The sequence below is a fragment of the Rhipicephalus microplus genome, chromosome 6, assembly GCF_043290135.1.
Source record: "Rhipicephalus microplus isolate Deutch F79 chromosome 6, USDA_Rmic, whole genome shotgun sequence".
Classification (NCBI taxonomy): Eukaryota; Metazoa; Arthropoda; class Arachnida; order Ixodida; family Ixodidae; genus Rhipicephalus; species Rhipicephalus microplus.
Genome location: NC_134705.1, coordinates 129,425,292 through 129,443,924, shown reverse-complemented (window position 1 = coordinate 129,443,924; position 18,633 = coordinate 129,425,292). Strand labels below are relative to the sequence as shown.

General features: G+C 44.0%; 1 protein-coding gene across 1 annotated transcript; it reads right to left on the bottom strand.

Moving 5' to 3' along the window:
- Nucleotides 1-237: 237 nt before the first annotated feature.
- On the bottom strand, nucleotides 238-16,696 carry LOC142765495 (sulfotransferase ssu-1-like). The gene is made up of 3 exons (XM_075866553.1): nucleotides 16,303-16,696; nucleotides 3,740-3,947; nucleotides 238-1,256 (listed from the first exon to the last, which is right to left on the bottom strand). Exons 2-3 carry the CDS (start codon nucleotides 3,932-3,934, stop codon nucleotides 513-515), a joined length of 939 nt encoding a protein of 312 aa, XP_075722668.1. The 5' UTR covers nucleotides 3,935-3,947; nucleotides 16,303-16,696; the 3' UTR covers nucleotides 238-512.
- Between the last annotated feature and the right edge of the window lie 1,937 nt (nucleotides 16,697-18,633).

Genomic DNA, 18,633 nt, shown 5'->3' with positions numbered 1-18,633 from the left:
TCAAGATTGCCTATTAAAATTTTGTCAAGACGCTGGCGCTGGAAGCGGCTTCTGAAACGTATGAGAAAAAAAAAAACTCTGTTTTCCATTTTAGCCACTGCGTACTAAACCATGCAGCGGATTTTGCTTTACATTTCAGAAAGATGTGGTGATGGAAGCATGCGTGATGACAGGAACACATATACCAGGCCTTGTCAGGGGATCGCTGGAAAACTATTTCAATATCGGATGTTCATATTTTGACTGGTTTGCGAAGAAAATTTATTTAAAAAGAACGTATGACGTCCTAAATGCACGTACATTGCACTGAACAAGCTGTTTTCTAAGTACTTTGACGCTTTTCGTTTACAAAGCATATATAGATATCTCACTTTAGCAAAACTACTGTTAACTCTACAACAGGTTGGCTCTTTACACATATTGCCTTCTCAAAACACTTTGAAACACAGTGAGTTTGTACAATACTTCTTGTGTGGCTCATTAACAAGTAATATCACTCAAACCTAATTCTTTTATGGAAGATCAATGCCGTCCCAAAGACTCATGACTGTACTGCCCTTAGTTTTTTCGGCGATCCTCTCTTTCATGCGCCTAATCTGGTCGGCCGTGAAGTGGTTCTTCCAGTCGCCGACAATTCCCTTCCTCACAAAGTCACCGGTCATCGGCTTCTTCAAGTCATCGGCAACTTGCGCAGACATTGGTATTGTCTTGCTCGTCTGTCCAATAAAGTCGGCAGCCTTCTCCGTCCATTTCTTGAATTCCTCGTTGAATCCCTTCATGGTGTTCAGGCTGGTGGTGTTGAGAATCCTCTCTAAAACTTCCGGTTGCTCCCGGAGTTTCTTACCATAACTCTCCCCGAGGAAGTCAGCAATCTTCACGATTCCGGCACGGGGATCCATTTTGAGCTCTTCATAGGTGATGACAAGGACGTTGTCGTCGTTTCTGTGGTCGTACCAGGAGATCTGGTGGTCGAAGTAGTCGCCGAAGTCAACTTTTCCCTCGACGAACATGTCGAAAAACTTGTCGAAGGGCTCTTGGGCGAATCGGTACGCTGGGAAAGACCTAGTGTGATGGTAGAACGAAACGCAGCAGTCGTAAGGATTTCGGGTGACGTAAATGTACTTGGCCTTCGAAGACATGGGCTGCAGGTGATACGGTAAGTGAGTCTTGATGGCACCGGGGCGTGGCATGGACTCCACAGCAGCGGTCCCCAGCAACTCAAGAAAAGGGGCCCTTTTCATGAAGTCGTCCATGTCCTGCAAATTCCGGGAGGATTTCATGTACTTGACTTTCAAAAAAAAAATAGAGACAGAAAGTAACGTAAGGAGTAAAAAAAAGCGGCTCTCGAGGGGGGGGGGGGGGGGGGAGATCACTTGATCAGCTTTTACGCACGTTGAGTATGCAATCGTCACGTTCCTGTCCACTGCTAAATAATTTTCATGAGTGATGTGCCACTGCGCTAAAGAGCTGCCGCACGTTGTATAACAGTGCCCCGCATTACGTTTTACCAATTTATTTATATTTTTCAATCATTAAGTTACGTTTGGCATTCATGAAGACTAAACAGTTGACCGGAAACTTTACAAATTTCTATTTGTGTGTGAGTGAGTGTATAGGTGCGTGCACGTGCGCACTATCTCTATGCATATGTTGTAACTGCTTCTCAACCACAATTATCACTTGACATTTGATTAGCAAGCAGGGCGATAAGCCAGTCTATTATCTACGAAACATCTTTAAAAATTTGTATAATTGTTGTGAAGTATAGTTAGACAAGCCTGTGTATGAGCAGCAGTTCCTTAAATAGTTGCACATTTTTCTTTATTGATGTTTGCAAAGTATCTTGCTCCTAATCATCGAGTATTAACCAGTGCATTTACTTCCATTCGCTTTCAACCCAGACCATCGTTTGAATACGCAGACTTTTCGCCTGATTGCCCGATGAATACACCGATTATTATGACAACGCATCGAGTAGTTTTCGTGAATTCGTTGCGCTAGTCGATTTTAGGCATATATGCTGCGAAGCTTTGCTGCAATACATATTTTATCCATATGCATCCAGATCCGGTTTCATGAGCTGCGCCATGTGCTATGTCATATTTTCTTCTTTCTGGTTTCTTTTAGAACAAATTTACACATGTCTGTCAGCTTGAGTGTTGTTCCATCAAGATCTTTGTGACGTTACTCCTTATTTGACCTTTTTGATGATGACTTTCAGTCCTCTGGTGATTGGTCAACGACTTAGTTTTTTTTTATTGCGTGAGTCAGCTCTTTGACTTTAATACTGTTCATTTATATATTACATTTTTTAAGCTTTGTTCAAAACTAATGGTTGTGATCTACTTATAGTGTTCTTGGTGTTTCCATCGGCCCACTTTAGATCCGCCTACTAATCTTTGGCAAAGGTTCAACCTTAACACAACTGACAATTTCAAACACAAAACTGCATATGTGAACTTAGGTGTTCACGAGTGTTGAAGATTGGGCGTGTTGGTTCGTCGTACTTGAACTGGTATGAGGCAGGAGTGGTGTTAGCACCACTCCTGCCTTGGAATCCTGTCCTTCACCTCATATTTATTACGACGTCCAATTTATTTGTGTTTCCTCATTACTAGCTCTCTTCGCTTCAATTCTCACTTTACCTTGGTGCATGCCTAGACTAGTCTTTAATTAGTTAGGCACGATGAAGGATTCTTTAAAATGGATAACAGAAATGATGTTGTGGAATGCCTATAACCTCGCCAAGCATTCAACAAAATTTATATTTACCGAGTTCTAAATGAGAGTACTGAGGCCTGAAGTGATTTTTTATTACCATTTGTAATTGCAAGTCGCATTTCGCTGGCATTAGAACTGTGTGGTCCAGATATATTACCGTCAGCGCTTCAGTAGGAGATAATTTCTAGTAGCTGTTCTACGCCCCCCCCCCCCCCCCCAATAAAGCGTGGGCAGAAATATACATCCGGATCACTGCTCATAGTTGCGATATTAGGCAAATTATTTCCATTTTCAGTGCCTCCCAAATATTTGGGCTCGGATGTTCCAGAACATCGCTTTCAACAGCTTCCCAAGACCACTGGCTGAGCCCTCATTAATGCGATCAACTCGCAGTGTTTCCCTGTCTGCATCTCTGTAAGCTCTTTCGATGCACCTAAATGAAATCCGTGAAGGTCCATGATAAGCCGCTTGATTACTTGTGCCTTATTGACATCAAACATGAGGACCTCTGAACGTCCGCCCTGCCTGAATAATTTCTCTAGTTTAGCGAATATAAACTCCCAACCGTCAGTGAACATTAGAAGATACCATTTTTCTCCAGAATTACAGTGAAGTGTCTGTGGTTTCAAATTGAGAACTATTGCAGAGACTTGTGTAAGCTTCGTCCACTAGTGACAGTGGTCTGAGTAAAAAAATCTAAGATTAGTGAGTACGCGTTTTTAAGAATCGTTGAGAGGTCGGGACACTAAAACAGTCGAAATCATCACGCGTTTTTTTTTCTTCATCTCTCAGACTCATTGGGAATTACCGTAGCGTTGGCAATCACATAAAACATACATAATGCAAGATGCCGCCTTTTTCTCGCACAGAGACACGCGCGGCCAGCGTTGTTTCCTCTTCGGTAAATAATCAGGCAATGTAAAAATTACCATCCTCTTCATCCATTATTCCAAGTAGAAGAGTTTTCTTTATTTATGCACCAAACAAGTTTACATTCAATTGCGAAAAAGTTACAAACCTTGGGTGGAATGCCATCGTTGTAGATGGCGTAGACGATGTGCTGCATCCATGTGGTGCCACACTTTGGGTAGGAGACTATGAACACGTCACCCGGTTTGGGCTTGTAGGCGAGACCTTCTTTGATGACTGGCTCTTGGAATATGCAGCTGATGTAGAGGCCATCTTGCTCACGATATACGCCGCAGGCACTCATGGCGAGAGGTCTCCTGTGGTAGGGAGTAGGGAAAAGAAGTTGGTTGCTAAGAGTGCTGCGTAAATCAGGAAGGGAAATGATACATTTTATGTTGAATTACGTAAAGAAAACCTAAGCTGGTCAAGCTTAAAAGAACTCTGGACGACACAGCAACTCCGCCACCATTTTCAAACAGCAGATTTCGTATGCTATTGCAGCTGTCCCAGACATACCTGCCTGACTGCGGCTTTTTGTGGCCAATGAGCTGAGGGCAAAACAGGATAAAAAAGTAACAACATGATTTACAGCCAAGTGTGGCGAATGCTCCAGGGCGTAATATTACTTTAACCTGCTACAATCCTGAATATTTTGTATTGCTCTAATTAGCTTAAGCACGCCACACGAATAATAGAGTTCTTTTTTCTGGAACTAAAACGTACTCCCCCGATCAGCCCAGGATCTTCAATACCCCGTGTATAAATGCCGACGCTCCTTATGGTTGAGCACATTACCGACTGCGGACATCATGACCAACGCAATAGATGTGTTACAGCGTGTATTGCTTGTACTTTGACTGCATTTTCCGGGCCCAAGTTTAACCTAATCAAGAATTTCATCTTTAACACGTTGACTGAGGCTTTCTACAACCTCACGACCACATGGCAGCATAAAAATGTGGCACATTCGGCTGCACAAAAAGGAATGGACACCAGTCGTTAGAGGAAGGACTATCGCTCATGTGTTCAATCACAATGGTCAAGCTATGTTAAATTGCTTCAAAGATTACAGAAGTGGTCACCGCTTGTTCGGTAAAACTTTTGAGCGTGTAACGAAAATGAAACAAATGCACAGCCGACTATCTTCGGCAGCGAAATACTCACAGTTCTCAAGCGCCACTCCACAGATCGAGGATTCACACTCGGGAATCTGTTGAAAACTAACCAGACATTGCAACGTGAGCGACGGAAGTATGCACGCTATCTTGATTGATTTGTGGGGTTTAACGTCCAAAAACTACCATATGATTATGAGAGACGCCGTAGTGAAGGGATCCGGAAATTTCGACCACCTGAGGTTTTCTAACGTGCACCCAAATCTGAGCACACGGGTCTACAGCATTTCCGCCTCCATCGAAAATGCAGCCGCCCGAGCCGGTATTCGATCCCGCGACCTGCGGGTCAGCAGGCGAGTACCTTGGCCACTAGACCACCACGGCGGGGCTATGCACGATATCTTGTATTGTGCATTGTATGTATACAACATTAACCAATTCTTCTGTATGTCACATCTGATAGCCCTGCCGTAATGAACACATGCATCATTGTCGTTTTCCCGCAGCGTGACCCTGAGACAACCACCGCTAAACGGCGGCCGCGCCGTTCCTGAGCACCACTGCGCAAAGACGGAAGTAATGGTTCATTGCCGCAGCGTGATTCCACGTCTCGTAGTGCTGTTTCACGGCCGCTCGTAGACAGCAGGCGCAGCTAATGGCGCTCGACGGAGACACGTCGTTGCGCATACCGCACGTGACGGAAAACAATGGATGCGTGCGACCAGATGGTGAGGAGGAAGAGGAGGAAGAAAGTTTAAGCGGAAATACAGGGAGGTTAGCCAGTTCTTAGACCAGCTGGCTACCCTGTGCTGGGAAAGGGGTGAGGGGAATGAAAGATGTTAAAAAGAAATGTGTACCAAGCATCCGTACGGGGTTCCGAAGGAAGGTCACGGGTTAGCTGTCGGTGACAGAGGGACACGAAACGACGCTAACTAGGAGTTTTCTTGTGTTGAAGCGCTGATGGTGGCTTCATATATGGTCCGGCTTTTTTTGTTCGACATTTCAGCGGAGCACGACAACTCCGTTCGCGACTCGCAGAAATGCAAGAGTTTTCAGCTCGTTTGTTTTACCAAGAATTTAGTTAAGCTTTGAGAAGAGGAGTAGGTAGGTAATGTTAGGAAAGTCAAGAGAGCGAAAATAGCATTTATTTACAATAACTGCACTGTATAGAAATTTTGATGTTTCCTTGGTATAAAAGAATTCAATTGGAGGTGCGACAAATCATAAAGACAAATGAAAAGAAGTCTATGAACTTTATGCTTCTTTAATACCGTACTGGTTCGACTGTAAAGCACGGGGTGACTTTCTCTTATTAGGAAGATAAAAATAAAACAGAAATCAAAGAATTATGGTCATCATTGAACTTTTCAAAAAATCTGAATTTCGGTAATTTCGAATAGACTTCACGTGGCGAAAATGTGAAAAAAGTCTTACATTGAATTGAGGTTAAATGATTATCTAAGGTGGTGGAATATAATAAGTCATGATCTGAAACAAAAATTATCTTGGAAAGTGGCCTTATTCCTAAGGCCGTGCGTGCACCACGGAATAATGAAGCGTGTTAGTGCAGCAACTAACAACGTGGGCTTAATGGTAGACCTAACTACCCCCCTTGACACATGTCGGAATGATCCTAGTGACGTACATTGACCATTCTTTGAAATGCCGTGCTCTAGAAATAACACTCTTCGTGAGCATTGAAATGATGAAAGTTGACAGCTGATCACCACACAAATTATATACATGAGGTAAAATATTATAATAATATACAAGCAGGGGCAGTGCATTCTTACATACAATTAAAAAAGCACAGTAGAGTAGGCTATGTCTCTGCCAGTTTCATTTGCAAAAGGCATTAGGCAAAATATTGTATGCTATAGCAATATAAAATAGGCGTCCCCGTTGCACTGTACACAACCAATGAGAGCGCCGAACACTTATAGCTGAGGAAAGCAAACGGGAAATCATTTGTGTTTGCCCAACTGCATTGCAATAGAAAGTAATTGAAGTAGAAAATAAACCCCTTTTTTCGAGGTTTATTTTCTACTTCTATTTCCTACAGCTACAACCGATAGTACGTCCTGTCTAGTCCCATTTAACTCTTTATGTTTTTTTTTCAATTGCAGTGATAATAACTACAATGCATTTAAGATAGGCAAAATATTGTCCTTACCAATAATTTTTTGTCTGTCGTTTTTATTAGTTGAGCACAGAAAAAAACAAGCATTCTCATTCAACGTGTTCACCTGTGTTCCCTCTTTGTAGTGTTCCTCGGTGACCAGCACGAAAAATACATGACCATAGGCGTGAAAAAAAGAAAACCCGTAGAAACAATGGCACCTGACAAATGCGTATGCCCTTGAATATCCTGCTGAAATATAGAGCGTTGGTACGCTGTTGACTACGCCGAACCTACAAAACAGATGAAGCAAAACTATTTAAAAAAACTACATTAGAAAGCAGGACCATCGATTGTACCAATACAGGTACAACCGTTGGTCCTGCCTAGTCCTATTTATTTCTTTTTTTAAATGCAGTGATAATCACTACAATGCATTTAAGAAAGGCGAAATAATGTCCTTCCCAACAATTTTCTTGTCGGTCATTTTATTAGTTGAACACAATACAGACAAAACAAGCATTTTCATTCAATGTCTTCACCTGTGTTCCCTCTGTGTATGTTCCTCGGTGACCAGCACAAAAAATACGCGGCCATACGCGTGAAAACAAGAAAACCAGTAGAAATGTGTATGCCCTGGAATGTACTGTTGAATATAGAGCGCTGGTACGCTGTTGACCGCGCCGAACCTACAAAACAGATGAAGCAAAACTATTAAAAAAACCTACACTAGAATGCGTTTGGTTGAACTTTGTAGACCCGACCAGAGCGTGAGTGACCCCTCAGCGGCTTTCTTAAACAAGAAAGTGCATTTCATGGTAGTGGGGTCTCTTGGTAAGCCAACGGTGTCCAAGCAACTACTACTCCTGCAAAAAAGTGTCGACCCACCTCGGGAAGCTAAGCCCAGAACTCAAAAATAGAGCTGAGACAATTACTCGCCGACTACTTCGTATGAAACAGGTTTCCACAAGGTGTGGAATCTGCCAAACTTCTCAGCTTTTCGTTTTACTTTGTTTACTTTTACAGTTTACGTAGTTAAATATACGTATCGGTGCTGCACATTGCAGTTGGATAGTCCTGCACTTACATTACCACATGTTATCTTTAGCACGGTTTTTTTTCACGTTGCTGTGCGCATGTGCACGCGTGTGTGTGTGCGTGTATGTGCGTGTGTGTTGTGCCCGCTTGCACGTACTGTATAGATAGCACGATAATTTCTAATATCCACAGTCATTACGAGCACTCTTTCCATCGCTCTAAATTGTCTATGTTTGGCGCTTCATTTTACCGACTATACCTCACCGACAGGCCCACACTTCTAATCTTATATATGATGGATATGCAAGTTACATCATGATGAACAGAGAAATGTTTCCTCCCCTAATTGCCCCACTTCTAGAAAAGGGTGGCATATATCAGATACTACCTTCTGATTAACCTGTCTGCCTTCCTATTCTCTTTAGTTCTCTCTCTCTCTAAGGGTCAAACTTTTTCCCATTTCTGGTCCACCGGTTGTTTGAGAGACATGAATGTGCGTACTCTGCAAGCACGTTTTATAGGCGTACTCACTTTCCAAGTGACATAAAGCAAACTTCGGCAGCCAATGAAAAAAGTGTACGCGGGTACCACCACATAATTCCTAGTAATTTTAACTGCGAAACATTTGAGCCCATAGTCTCTTGTGAGTTGACCCATAAAAGTAGCACCATCGTAAACGGGTTCGCGCCATATAAGTTGGGCGAATTCTGCTACTCACCCCTGGTGCACTAAGAAGGAAGACGGCCACAGCTAGCGGAGCGAATTGCAGCGAAGTAGAATAGCTATGTGAGCCTAAGACTCCAAGCACACGTACGAAGAAAGGATAGGAAGGAAAAGTAAAATAAACGACAGCCGCAAGAGGACCCCGAAGTGAGGCAAAGCATACCTGGATGACGACGTGTCCGTAGATGTGTAATAGGTGCCTCATTTTAGCGCGCGTTTCTGCCTGAAAATTCCAGACTTCTGAGTCACGTCAGTAGCTGTCCATTGTTTAACTCGTACCTATCTGAGCAGAAAATGAACGTAAAAAAACCTAGCATCACCTCGCTAAAGCGTCGCAACGACCTGGAAGCCACGTACAAATAATTTATCGTTACCTAGCTAAGGTCTAGAAACTAGAAAAACCTCATCATGCAGTCCTCAGAATCAACTAGATCCGCCGTTTTGAGCCTTGCATGCCTGAGTACAAGCTTCGCAACTTGCTGTTCTGGGAAATACTTGTTAAAGTCTAGTGATGTTTCTTTTTCAACTGGTGTGACTAAACAGAAATTTCGTGGAGGACTACATATAACTCAAGTAAAATTCTAAAAAAGCCATAACAATACAAAGCAGAAGAGCTCATAATTAACGAATATATATTGGTAAGTACTTGCAGCAAACTGCGAGAACACTGAAGTCGCAATCGTATTTGCCGCTGAAAAATAGTTAATAAAAATGAGCGAAACAAATTACTAATAATTAGCACAAAATGAAGCCAAAAAGATACTGGGCACTTTAATTGTACTATTTACGGTGCGCAGTAATTATTGTCTTATACATATGGACAAAACAAAGTGGAGGGCAAATCAACTCATCGACGGCAGGAAATGAGTTCACGATCTTCGGTTTGCGCGCCCGGTGCTCTTACCACAAGGGTACACCATTAACCTCACTAAGGTCAAGATTGTATCTAGCAAGGAGGCCAACTCTTGATACTTATCTCAATTGCTTATTATTGTGAACATCACGGATAAAGCGCCCATGATGCACCATTGTCACCACTAATCGCAGACGTCACGGCAACTGTCTCTTCTTGATGCTCCGAGCTGCTCGACGCACGCGTCACGCATTAACCCGCGATCACGTGCCTAAACGAATGGAATTACTCGTGGGAATCACGTATCATGTTGAACGGCACACGAACCACAGAAGCAAAAAGCACTTTCGTGCTTGTGGATAATTACCACTGTTATAATTTTGCTTACTGTTTCCCATCTCCAGCGCGTACTACTTCACATTCAGGGGTAGGGGGCAGGAATTGCGAAATAAGACTATTGTAGAGACGACACCAACGACTTTCATGGCGGAGCTAGGAGGACAGTCACAAATATACATCGTAACAGTGAAACAATTGACAGCTTCGATGTGCTAGTGATGTTGAAGAATTGCACAATGTTTCCAAATATTCGGATTGCATTTAAGGCGCACTTTTGCAAATCTGTTGTTGGCAAAGGAAGGAATGAAGAAGAACAAGAGAGAAGACACAGAGGTTAACCAGGAACATGCCCGGTTTGCTACCCTACGCTCTAGTATAGGGAAGGTGGAGTATAAGGATGAGAGAGAGAGAAAGGAAAGAGAAGGCAAAGAAAAGAGAAAATTGTCAGTACATGGGCTGGTGCGTAAGCAGTGGTGGTACTAGGCAAAAGCCAAAGGCTCTCACGTATACTTGTAGTTAACAAGGGCGGCCATGTAGGCAAAGGCCCCAAATGTCCCTTTAAACATAGTGGTCTGCCGCCTAATGCGATAAACACTGATATAAGTCGGTGTCGTGGTGTCACTTAGTGCGGTAATTCTACATATAGGTGCCACAGGTTTTTCGAAGAAAATTTGAGTGTGTAAAGACGGTACGTGTATGTAATTTCTCCTGCATATATCTTTGTTTAGTTGGGCGAGACAGGAAGATGGAATGGGATCACGTTTTTTTTTTTGTCGGTTCCCAATCGTAGTTCTTGCCAACGAAAAAATCAGATGGGGCACACGCACAGTTACTGATAGCGCCCATTTTGTGTACGTCCTTCTTTTCTATTGTTTGTTCCACTAAGATAGAGAAATCCTACACCCACCAACTAGCCCGAATCTCTGGGTTGAATTGCCATGCGAATGTCGGCTGCCGCACAACCCTTCGCGATCAGTTCAGGCTATCGACTGAAGTATAGTCTCATATTCCCTTCCATTTTCTGGCGGACGCACTTGCTTTGGTGAAACGGGTGGATGACTAAAAAAAGTATTCTTAGAGAACAAGCACAAAAGTGCAAATTTTAGGGCTTCTGGGCATCCGCTGCCTAGATTGTGAATGCTCGCCGCAATTTAGCAGCCCGAGCATACTGTGGAGGTCTGGTGAAAAAACGACACCAGAAGTCATGAAGCCCGAAACATCGTGAACCTGAATGACAGCTTTGTCAGTGTCTTTTGTATGGCCTTTCTAGATAAAGGACCAGCTTTCCTGTCGGTAGCTGGATAACCATGATTCCCTTTCATTAAGCTGCGTTCAGTGTGTATCTGTCAAACTTAGCTAATTTTGCTGTGCGTCTTTGTCGTTGTTGATACGTGACATAAATTTACCATGACGCATGAGGAATAAACGTCCAGTTGATAGCACCTGTGCATCGTGTCCCCTCTTCTCAACCTATTGAAGTGCTTGCTGTTTTCGCCAAGGTATAATCAACCAACTAGCTCGAGATGTGTTATTGAAACCACCCCTTGGTCTTCAAACCCTCTATGAGCACCACGAAATTGCAAGCCTCTGTATGTTTCTTAAATGTTGCCACGCTCGACGTCATCAGGCTAACATTGAGCTCATGTATTCCACTTCGTCTCATCATGGCCACACTGAAGGAGTGCTTCCAGAGCCCGCACTACCACTCACATGAAGTCATTGTTTGTTCAGATAGCGAAGGGCAGGAATCGTCTTCCTGTCGACGCGGTGATCCACTCTAGTCTAGTATGTTTCAGGGCATTGATTAAATTAATCATCGATTACCTTCGCCCACACCACCTGTGACGCGATGCACTTGTGCAAATAGATAGATAAATAAATAAATAAAAGTAATTCCATGACGTTCAGGTCTGCGGTGTTATTGCTCAGCCACTACTAGCCTGGTATGGCAAATGTATTGGCTCCCAAGCTGGATGGCTGCTTTCGCAAGATACACTGTATTTAACCTTGATACGCTACGGCGGCTTGAGATAACAGGGTGGGATAGGCCATCAAGTGTGCGCAGGCTGTTATCAGGCCCTTGAGCTTGTAGCCTTCATGGGCAGCCAGCACGTGTGTGATCGCAAGAGAAACATTTCGCTGGGTTACGGAGTATTGCGCTGACCATCTCTCCACAAAGACAGCATGCACGCATTGTAGTTTTCCTTAATACATTTCGTGTTTTATTCAGTGAGGTAATAGTTTAGACGTGGGTAAATAAGAAAACTAGGGTACTTCCACATGCACCAATGTGCAGTAGTAATATAGGCTTGAGCTGTATTTATTTAAAGTAGCTGCTACTGTAGGTCATAGGCACTGGTGGCGAAATTTCTGCAAAACAGACGTTGAAGTGGCCGTCCCTAATAAATTTATAGGCCGATCGTTTCCTAGTAATAATAGAAGCATGACAGCTTCTGCAATCCTGTGCCATCGAACGCAGGCTATTATGCGCAATACATTTCGAGTTGTTAAAGGGGTACCGTGAAACAATTTCGCACCTGCGATGGCCTGTGGGTTCGATTCCAGTGAACATGTCTATATGTGAAAAATATTAACAGCAAACACAGTTCGGGAGGTATTTAAATTAGTTTTTAAGTTCAATTGCGTCAGCGATCCACTCTGTCGTTCTATTTACACCCGCACAGGTAAGCCTTGGTGTCTCCCCTATATATATATATATATATACTTGCGTCACGAGACCACGATGCAATTAGGTATGATGACGTCATAGCTGCCTTTTATTTTCGCTTCCTTTGCAGCAACAAACTATTACTCGGAAGCTACTCGCCAGCCCTTTTTTTTATTTCGTATACCGACATTGATGTTCCTTCTCCTCTTGGAAAGGACTTCTTGGTGTGGACCGTGCAGAAGTGCGTCACAGTTTTTTGTGCAGCTGTGGTTGAAAGTTGCACACGCCGAGTGGTTACCGTTCAGCTAGACGGCGTCGTTTCTTGTAGCTCTCTCAAACTCAAAGTGGTCGGCAATGAGCAGCATGTAATTAATTACCTGTCTCACGCTTCAGCAAACCATATGTCCTGTTCTGACTAACAGTCTTCGAGCAACCTGTTGCAGCAAAAAAGCTAGAGGCCAAAATTTTTCTCGTCAGTACCCCTTTAAGTAACAAGAAACTGACCATAGTGCTCAACGTTCACAAATTGTCACATAAGTTGTCGATGATGATGATGAAAAACATTTATTATAAAAGAGAGAGGTACGGGGCCAAAGCATGACCCTGCTACATGGTCGGCGTCCTTAGTCCGGGACACCGCATGACGAGGCCCCTACTCGCGCCCGTCTCACCAGAGCCCGTTGAGACTCTAGTGATGAGCTGTCGAGGAGGGCAGTCTCCCATGCCTCTCGGGAAGGGGTAGGGGAAGGGGGTAGGTGGGGATTTTTCAGACATGCCCATACCATGTGGAAGATATCACACGTCTCCCCACAGTGTGGGCACCGCCCATCTGCGTTCGCATCGAAATGCTTTAGGATTGCAGGACAGAGTAGAGTACCTGTCTGCAGGCGCCTTAGAGTTCGCTCTTCCGCCTTACTCAGCCCCTTTGCAGGAGCCGGGTAAAGGCGGTGAGTGTCACGATAATAGGTGAGAATTTCTTTGAACCGCAGCAGCGGTGTATTGGCCTCCGAGTCATAAGAGCCAAGGTGAGGAGCCCGGTGGGTAAGCGCTCGGGCGGCCGCGTCAGCGGCCTCATTACCTCGTAGGCCCTGATGGCCAGGAGCCCATACGATGCGTTTCGGGGCTGGATCAGCGAGAGCCCGTTTTAGAATTTGGCTGGCTAGGGGGGATATCTCTCCTACCAAGTAATGAGTACATGCTTTCCTGGAGTCCGTGATGATAACTTTCGAGTTGGGGTCCGCAGCAGCAAGCGCTATCGCGACTTCCTCAGCGCGCTCTGGATTTTGTGCTCGGAACGAGAGCCCATTGACATGCTTTTCCCGGTGAACTACAGAGGCCGTGTAAAATCCCGTGGGCGAAGGCCCTGCTATATCTACGTAGAATACACCAGGTCGGGAGCCGTGTTGCTTCTCAAGCGTCCGAGCCCGCGCCTGTCTTCTGCATAAGTTGTCGAAGGCTACTTAGGCATTAAATTGGTGTCTTCAGTGCCTAATCGGGTGGGAGTAATCCGCCCTCACGTGAGCGACAGCGTGAAAGAAAAAAAAGAGAGAACGAAGGTATGGAGCGTTGTAATCTATACAACCACCTGAAGTGGACATGCTGCGAAGGTAGTGTGCAATGTTTTTTGCCATGCCCCTCATATTATATAGGTCAGACCGCACGAGTCTGAATTTTAAATTAAAGTAACGCGAATAGAACACACATGCTGATAGCCGATCGCATCTAGCTGCGCACTGTGAGACGTTCTGGCACGCTCATTTCAGCAGAACCAACATCATCGCCAGGAATCGTGACTGCGCCATTTCAGATATAATCGTAGCTTTGCACATAACTAATTACAAGAATTTCTGCACAAGTGTTCCAACAATCGTCTTAGAGCAAAAAAAAAAGAAGTTCGTGTTTCAATAGGCAGATTTGACGTCTATTTTGTCAACCTTATTAGGTTATGTTTTACTGTGTGTGTGACCACGTGTACATACGAAAATGTTCGCCGGAGCGAATGAAGATTACTTAAGAGGCCATCGCTTATCTTCGTGTTTTCTTCATCGTCAGTGTGGCGCATTTCTTTACCTTTTGTTACTTGTGACATTTTATATTCATCAGCCCATTTCCGCTCGTTAAATATATAACTGAGACCAGCAGCTTTATTGAAAGATGTTGCGACTTTCATTAATAAAGCAAGCTTTGAGAACCAAAACAACCAGGCCAATAACACAATAAACCTGCCTCAAGATTCGTTCATTTAACTTCGACAATATGTAAAAATGACTCATGCTGTTCATATCACTCGTCGGCGGCTTAAATGGAAACATGGTTATAAAAAAAGAAATGTTAGGCGGACAGCAGGGCGCAAAACAGAAATCAATATCACTCAAATGCCAGCAATAGTGTTTAATCTCATCGGTCTGTGTAATTCTATTGTGTGTGTAATTATATCGTGTTTGTCGCTGCACACGTAGCCTGTTTTATAACGAATACGTATCAACGAATCCTACTCCGTCATGCTACTTAGAACATATTTTTGCAGTTATTTAAATCAGTTTCTTCGCTCCGAAATCACAAGGGCTAGTGGACGTTCATCACCTGCTTCCCGAGACATAGAAGCACCCTAGCGCGAGAGATGGTAGCAACCCCTTGAAATCGTTTGATTGTACTCCCTTATGATTATAAGCTCTTTTGCTAGACATGCCAGTACTGCTACTATTACTACTACTACTACTACTACTACTACTACTACTAATAATAATAATAATAATAATAATAATTGCTTATCATTGCCAAAAATGACATTATGAGCAACGCCATAGTAGAGGGCTCCAGAAATTTCGACCATGTGGTGTTCATTAACTCGCAGTGACATCACATGGTACAAAAGTCTGTTTCATTCCGCCTTCATTAAAATTTGACCGACGCGGCTAGGATTGAACCCACCACTTTCGGGTCGGCAGCCAAGCACCATATTTGCTACAGCACTGTGGCAAACCGACGGGCTAAAAACAAGACACGATGACGGGAACATGGCACCTGGCTCACCAGAGCATTTTGAATAGCTGGGATTGTTTAACGTGCACCTTCGTCAAAATGCAGCCGCCGTGACAGGAAATTGAATATGCGACAGAAAATAGAACCCGCGTTCCGAAGCTTACCAGCACTGAGCTACCAATGTGTGCCGTTTCTAAAGCAGCATTGGCGTAATTATATCATTTTATTATTCATGCTTGTTTTCCCTGCGTTCTCACAACATAAAGTGACCGTTCCTGGAGCGATACTACGAGATCCACCCAGACTAAAAAATGATATATCGCCGATTTTCCCAATTCACAAGCCACTTTTACGAAGAGCAGCGCCAAGGAGAGATGGTGCCCCGGCCCCGGTAATTACCTCCTGTCTTCATTGCCCCACCTCCTCTATGAGCAAACATGTTCAAAACATCGCTTAAAATGACAGTGATCCTGCCCCTTCCTCCCTCATCCCCGCCTAAAGGAGCTCAATCGGCGTGAGTACCACACCAGTAAATATATATATATATATATATATATATATATATATATATATATATATATATATATATATATATATATATATATATATATATATATATATATATATATATATATATTTCTGCGCCACCTCTGCTGCCAATGAAATACTTCAGCTTTAAAAGTGGTTGTGACACTACTTCTAACGAATTTATGATGTTTCTGTTCTTCTCTAACGCAACAAACCTACGTGAACTCATGCAGGAAAGGTGGGGTAATTTAAACTTACGTAATAATAATGATGCAGGCTCAAAACTATAACGACCACCGAAACTTACTTCAAGTGAATCGCCGAATAGATTGCGCTGGGAAGGCGGAGATCTTGTAGCCGGTGTCGACTGCTAGTGACGGCTGGCTATCTGACGTCCGGCCGTTCTGTTAAGCTCCACACATACTGACGCTTCGGTCTGGAAGAGACTCCGAGACTTGTGCGCAGCCACCGATGCGCGCGAATGGATCACGTAATTTGCGCCTCGCGAACACAACAGAGAAGAACAAGTTCTTGCGGATAGCGTAACGGTGCCTCTTCCCGAGGTATTTGGGGCCTTAGTGATCGGCGGTTCTTGTTTGGGGGCGGGGCTGTGAAGCCTTCCCTCGCTCTAGCTATCTCTTTACGGCTCTCGATAGGTGCCTCTGCCAGTGGGTACAGAGTCTGTGCGCGCACTTACACATATGCGCGCGTTGGAACGCGGAACTATTTTACTGCGCGGAGCTAAGACAACGTCAGTACACTACCCCATCTTCGCGCAAGGTGCGATTGCGTGTGCAAACACGGGCAAGGGTAAGGCGAGAGAGTGCGAAGCGGAATGGTAATCGTGTAGCGTCCTTGACTGGGTCGCGTGTGCCATCAGGTGCCATTATATCGAGTGAGGGTGTAGCTTTGCAGTCGCGCATGCACGCGAGAGATTGTGAAAGAAAAAGGGAGGGCTTGCTTGGCTCGGAGCCTCTTCTATATTTCCGTGTTGTGGCGCTTCCTTGTGTTGTAACGCATACGTAAATCACCACGTCGTGCATTTCGAATAACGAATAGCAGCACATTCAGACAGCACCTACACGACTTCTCTAGGGGAACCTGTGGATGTTGTGGTTGAACGCACGCCGCCAAGGAAACGTGGTCCGCAACCGCAAAAGTCTCCAGTCACATCATTCGCGTGATTCAGATGTTTATCAGAGAGGGGCTATTTGCCAAAAAAAGCGATCGCTTTGGGCTATTCCTATTGCTGACAAGGATAACTGACTGCTGAGGTTACTCGAATACAGGCATACAGGAAAACGAGAAGCGAGTAAACGTTGAAAGTGAACTGCTTGAGTTTATTTAATTTTGATCAAAGTGTTAACATAGAAAGTTTATTGCATCACTTTTTTTTATTTTGGTGCTTGTGAAAACTGGGTCACAGGAGATTGAAACGCGATCAGCAAGAATCACACAAAACGTGGCTGATCCCCCTATATAGGAATCGGTAGAACGCGAAAGTGAGAAGTGTCTTTGCAGAGGTAGTTCAGCGTTTATTGTGCATTGTTCAAGGAACAGCAACGAATTACAAATCACGTTAAGAACGTCAAAAAACTCGACCTTGCAGCGCACACCTGAAGCAGAAAGCAGGCAAGGAATAGCATACACAAGATGAGCATGGACTAACAACTGGCAAGCACGACACGCAAAGCGTTTTGTTCAAACAGAAATAAAGGTGCATGGAACGAGCTAGCAAGAGTTACACATCTTTCAGCGTTTTGTGTCACCAACGCGCTCCTTTCGTAAACGCGGCCGCGCAGGGTGCGAAGTGACCTTTAGTGACTTTCGTTCTTTCCCGAATTACGAGTCTGATAAGCGCGCGGGCAAGAGCGACCACGCTCCGTGGAGGCGGCTCTTCGTGGAAGCGACGACCTTTAGAGCTCGCCCAACATGAGACCGTCGCGCCATCTCACTACTGATAACAAAAACGCACAAATTTTTCGAACCTTTCAGGACTGCCAAACGGTGTATGCGGTCTATAACTGGCTTGCTGTTAGCCTTTCAGATGACGTACGCTCCGTGACGTTGTGGTAGCACCACACGCTCGGAATCGAGAGGCTGATGGTTCGATTTCACACGGCAAATGCTTGCCTTCTGTGAATATTTTTTCTTTGCAATAGATATATAGTATACTTTTAACGTCACTTCCGCGACGAAAGAACATCAGAAAAGCCACGGCGGAGCTAGGCATAAAACAATCATGTTACAAAAGTGTGATACTATGAACTAGTTGCAAAGTCTAGTCCATTCTGCAAGCACTGATGTCTCATTTTCCCGTGGTTGGTATTGTTCTCCGATGGTGGCAATCTTTAGCAGCGATTCAAAGATTTTGCTTCTTCACGAATATGGCCGATGATGAAGTTCGACCCTCGCGGAAATTTTCTTCTTTGGATGAATCTGTTGCATCAGCAGGTAATTTTTCTGCGGTTTCTAGCAAGTTACTTATAAGATGAGTCAGTTATAAATTATATTTCAGATAGTAACTAAACATATAGTGCGCTCCGATCGTAGTCAGGTTTTTAGCAGCACGTTTTGCTTTGTGGCAGATCAATTTTTTATGGTGGTAAAATTGTTCATAAAATGTTGGCACTATTAC

Coding starts and splice junctions, on each gene's coding strand:
- LOC142765495 (XM_075866553.1), bottom strand. CDS start 3,934: ATGAGTGCCTGCGGCGTATATCGTGAGCAAGATGGCCTCTACATCAGC. Junction 1,257..3,739: donor ACGATGGCATTCCACCCAAG/GTTTGTAACTTT, acceptor CGGAATTTGCAG/GACATGGACGACTTCATGAA.